This window comes from Daucus carota, plastid (assembly GCF_001625215.2).
Source record: "Daucus carota subsp. sativus plastid, complete sequence".
NCBI classification, from domain to species: domain Eukaryota; kingdom Viridiplantae; phylum Streptophyta; class Magnoliopsida; order Apiales; family Apiaceae; genus Daucus; species Daucus carota.
The window spans coordinates 12501-17500 of NC_087061.1; the positions used below are offsets into that span (position 1 = coordinate 12501).

Consider the following 5000-nt stretch of genomic DNA (forward strand, 5'->3'; position numbering starts at 1 on the left):
TAATAAACGGTTCAAATAATTTTATCCATATGAGTGTTCTATATAGATCAATTTTGCGTTTTGAAAACATCTCTTATATATATATTACATATAGTGGTAGAAAGAGTACCATGCTGCGTCTGGACTTCAAACGATTTAGCTTTAACCATAGTTAATGTTAATGGTCCCACATTTTTGGTTGATAGAGAATCAAAGCGGATTTACCAACGAATCACGAAATGCTATGGTTCTTGCATATGATTTCTTTGTTCAGAAGTCATTCGTGAGATCATGTACCTCTCTTTCCTAGTTATAACATAAAAAGTACAGCTGGTTGGATCCAGCCTATTCTTGAAATAAACAACTCGCACACACTCCCTTTCCAAAAAAAACCAATACCCCAAGCACTACACTTAGATTTATTAGATTTGTTGCTAAAATATCGGTATTAAACCCGAAACTCCCGGCGGACGGCCAGTGGCCCAAAGAAACGAAAGAATCGGTTACATTTTTCATATGATCTCCTCTTATAGATAGACTAAAAAAAAAAAAAAAGAACAGAGTTCTTTTTGTATCGCCCTACCCCCCTTTGATATATCTCAATTTTACTATTTAAAAATCGAGCCAAAAAAGATTCGATTTATAAACGGCGAATTACCCCCTTTATTGAAACCCTTCCTAAAAAACCTAAAAAGGGGTTTCCTTAGACTACGAACGGGAAGGATGAAAGCGAGTGGGTATGCTAATTCCTCATCCGCAAATCAGCCCTTCCCGTGGGTTATTTTCTCAACGAATAAGTAATTCTCGGAATGAAACCTTGGTGTAATTCGAAAAAGCAAATGACAGGTTCAAGGCAATACAATATGCAAAAATTCTATTTTTCTTATTTATAAGATTAAACAAAAGGATTCGCAAATAAAAGTGCTAATGCTACAACCAGACCATAAATTGTTAAAGCTTCCATAAAAGCTAGACTAAGCAATAAAGTACCTCGTATTTTTCCCTCCGCCTCGGGCTGTCTCGCGATACCTTCTACAGCTTGGCCCGCAGCAGTACCTTGACCAACTCCAGGTCCAATAGAAGCAAGCCCTACAGCCAATCCAGCAGCAATAACGGAAGCGGCAGAAATCAGTGGATTCATGATAAGTTCCTCATACAAAAAAAAAGAAATGGTTAATGATACAGTCAGCTGATGAATTCTAACTTAATCATTCCATCGCTACAATTCATCCAGTCGAAGTCACTACAAATGTAAAATTGAAGTAAAAATCTTATTCAAGGATCAAAACTACTTTACTTCGATATCTCTTTTAGTTCCTATCGACAAAGTCTTTTCGAATCCGTACGACTTTCGTCCGTCCATTTCTTTGTTCCGAACCATTCTTTGAATTCTTCGATTTTTTTCTTGATTTCATCGATTTATTCATTCAACTCACAGTCCCAGAGGATACGGAAGGACTTCTATTGGAATATCCATCCAAATTTATAGTAGTAGGGCAATTTCACTAGTAGTAGGACAAATTGAATATATCTTTAGTTCATATATAACTAGTCAATATTTAATATAAATCACATATACATGTCTTTCTTCCATAACGTAAACCAATTCTTCATTGATCGTAGATTCAATCGGATTCGAGAATTTTGCGTCGAAAAAAAGTTGACTTATAGAATAACGACTTTTTACGTATAATATACCTAATAAACCTCCCTCTCCGATCCGAATCACCCTTTTTTTATTTTTAAATTCTCTACTCTACTGTCTTTTGCTATTACTCTGTATATAGTGAGTTATATATTTAGATTTCCTAATTAGATTAAATTTTTTTGAGACGCGCATATGTTGCCTTGGGATAAACTCAAAAATAATATTTCAAAAAATAGTCAATGATGACCCTCCATGGATTCCCCTATATAAGCCGCGGCTAAAGTTGCAAAAATCAGAGCTTGAATACCACTTGTAAATAATCCAAGGAACATGACAGGTATAGGAACCACTAAAGGTACTAAAGAAACAAGAACAACAACTACTAATTCATCAGCTAATATATTTCCGAAAAGTCGAAAACTGAGTGATAAAGGTTTTGTGAAATCTTCTAAGATGTTAATGGGTAAAAGGATTGGGGTTGGTTGAATATATTTTCCGAAATAACCCAATCCTTTTTTGCTAATACCCGCATAGAAATATGCCACTGACGTGAGTAAAGCCAAAGCAACAGTAGTATTTATATCATTCGTGGGTGCGGCTAACTCCCCATGAGGTAATTGTATGATTTTCCAAGGTAAAAGCGCTCCTGACCAATTAGAAACAAAAATAAATAGAAACATTGTTCCAATAAAAGGAACCCAGGGACCATATTCTTCTCCAATTTGAGTTTTACTCACATCTCGAATGAATTCAAGTACATATTCGAAGAAATTCTGACCGCTAGTTGGAATGGTTTGTGGGTTCCGAACAGCTAGAGTAGCTGAACCCAATAAGATAGCAATTACAACCCAAGAAGTAATAAGTACTTGGCCGTGGACTTGGAAACCTCCTATTTTCCAATAGAAATGTTGGCCTACTTCCACACCAGAAATATCGTATAACCCATTTAGTTTGTTGATGGAACAGGATAGAACATTCATATTGCCCTCTGAAAAAAATATAGCTTAAAATAAAATTATTTTGATTCAAACGTCTCTTTCTCTACGTGACTACTTTAATCCTATATATATTTATAATACCAATTCAATTCTTGAATACCAACGAATCACATAATATCCCCAGTTTTTTATCTCTTTTTTGAGATCCAAAAAGAGTATCTGAGATTCAGAAATAGTAACTGATTACAAAACTCTATGAAATTTACAAAGTAAGTTAAGTTTTTTATCTTATTATTAATAATAGTAAATTAATAATACGAATCACGGATTTCTTATATAGCTAGAACGCCCTTCACGAATTGCGAATACTAATTTGTTAAGAATTAATCGGATTGAAGATATAGCGTCATCATTGGCTGGAATCGAAATATCTGCAAGATCGGGGTCACAATTTGTATCGATTAAAGAAATTGTTGGAATTCCCAAAGTGATACATTCTTGAAGTGCCGTATATTCTTCGTGTTGATCAATGATGATTACAATATCTGGTAACCCCGTCATATATTTAATCCCGCCCAGATATGTTTGCAAGTGAGATAATTGTCTTTTCAACACGGCCGCATCTCTTTTCGGAAGACGACGAAGTCTCCCTGTTTTTTGTTCTGTTCTCAAGTCTCTAAACTTATGAAGTCTCGTTTCTGTAGTGGACCAATTCGTTAACATACCGCCGAGCCATTTTTTATTAACATAATGACACCGAGCCCTTATTGCAGCCCATGCTACTAGGTCAGCTGCTTTATTTTTCGTGCCAACGATTAAGAATTGTTTTCCCCTACTTGCTGCATCAAAAACCAAATCACAAGCTTCTGATAAAAAACGAGCGGTTCTAGTAAGATTTATAATATGAATACCTTTACGCTTTGCAGAAATATAAGGGGCCATTTTAGGATTCCATTTCCTAGTACCATGTCCAAAATGAACTCCGGCCTTCATCATCTCTTCCAAATCGATGTTCCAATATCTTTTTGTCATTTCTCCCCACACCCTCCTCTTTTTTTTTTTAAGAGACGAGGGTATCCTAAAATAAAAATTGTTCCGATGGAACCTTCTCTTCTACCGCAAAATGACCGTAGATATACGATAACCTAAGCCATTACATTATTACTTTCTATTCGTTATTATCATTTTGACTATTCCTAAAAGAAATCAAATTTTTCAAATAAAAGGCTGAATCCACTTTTAGGAATCATTAAATCCTATACCTATAAATGATTGTTCTGATGTATCATGGAAATTCTTTGAAAAGCAAGAATCAAAAAATTTTCTGTGGTGGAACAAAATATCTCTCATCTCCCCCTCAAATATATTATTATTTTTGGTTTCCAAGGAAAGGTTGGTATGTTGTCTCGAAGAGTGCACCAATCCCTCGAATCCGGTACCAACGGGTATCATCCCCCCCAGAACAACGTTCTCTTTCAGGCCTTTTAACCAATCAATACGACCCCGTAGAGCAGCTTTTGCTAAAACTCGAGCAGTTTCTTGAAAACTCGCTTCGGATATGAAACTTTGAGTATTCAGAGATGCTTTTGTTATTCCCAATAAGACGGCTCGGTAACAGATTGCTTCTTCCAAAGCACGCCCCATTCGTTCCGCCCGTAACAATCCAATTAATTCTCCGGGTAAGAAAACATTAGACATCCCATCTTCTGAAACCAACACTTTTGATGTTATTTGACGTACAATAATTTCTATATGTCTATTATGGATCTGCACCCCCTGGGATCGATAAACCTTTTGGATCTTATTAACCAAAGCGATACGACTTTGCACTATAGTTAGCTCAGCACCAATCAAGAACCCCCAAGGAATTCCAAGAGTTCTTGTTATACATTCATGCCAACCCTCAACCCTCTTTTCGAGATTCATCGATATTGAATCAATCGAACGCACTTCTAATACCTGTTCCACTTTTGGAAGGCCCTGCGTTATATCACCAGATCGCGATTTTTCATATATAAATGTAACTAATGTATCTCCTTCGTAAAGGATTTCCCCATAATGGCCATGAACCGTTGCTCCTGGGGTGGCTAAATAAGGCTTAGCGGATCGTATTACTACAGAATCCATTTTAACAATTAGAACTTGACCCGATTTGAGATGTGGTCCATTTTTGGCTATACATACATTTTCACAAATAAACTGCCCAAGACTCATTATTGTAGACATCCCTTCACAATAATTGTGCTGAAGAAAATACCAATTTAAATTGAATGGATTCAAAATAATGTTACTGCACAAATCATAATTATAAATTTTACCAATTTCATCCATTAAAAAATATTTAATTACTTGAAAGGTCTGTTTTAAGTTGTCAAGTTGCAAATAGTTAATTACCAAGATCTGATTATAAGTTATTAAATGGGAAAATGGATAAA

The 5000-nt window shown here is 35.6% G+C and overlaps 5 protein-coding genes across 5 annotated transcripts in view; all 5 read right to left on the reverse strand. All coding sequences in view use genetic code 11, as the record gives it.

The window, feature by feature from the left end:
• The window catches only part of atpF (ATP synthase CF0 B subunit), a 1280-nt gene extending 785 nt beyond the window's left edge, over positions 1 to 495 (reverse strand). The window contains exon 1 of the mRNA in view: positions 352 to 495. Coding sequence (YP_011069417.1) covers positions 352 to 495 — 144 coding nt within the window. The remainder of the gene's footprint in view (positions 1 to 351) is intronic.
• A 379-nt stretch (positions 496 to 874) lies between these two features.
• On the reverse strand, positions 875 to 1120 carry atpH (ATP synthase CF0 C subunit). Its single transcript has one exon. It carries the CDS (start codon positions 1118 to 1120, stop codon positions 875 to 877), a length of 246 nt encoding a protein of 81 aa, YP_011069418.1.
• A 743-nt stretch (positions 1121 to 1863) lies between these two features.
• Positions 1864 to 2607, reverse strand: atpI (ATP synthase CF0 A subunit). Its single transcript has one exon. The coding sequence runs from the start codon at positions 2605 to 2607 to the stop codon at positions 1864 to 1866; it is 744 nt and encodes a 247-aa protein (YP_011069419.1).
• A 279-nt stretch (positions 2608 to 2886) lies between these two features.
• Positions 2887 to 3597, reverse strand: rps2 (ribosomal protein S2). The gene has a single exon. It carries the CDS (start codon positions 3595 to 3597, stop codon positions 2887 to 2889), a length of 711 nt encoding a protein of 236 aa, YP_011069420.1.
• A 207-nt stretch (positions 3598 to 3804) lies between these two features.
• rpoC2 (RNA polymerase beta'' subunit) overlaps positions 3805 to 5000 on the reverse strand; it is a 4173-nt gene continuing 2977 nt past the window's right edge. The window contains exon 1 of the mRNA in view: positions 3805 to 5000. This exon is cut by the window's right edge and continues 2977 nt beyond it. Within this exon, the coding sequence (YP_011069421.1) occupies positions 3805 to 5000 (1196 nt within the window).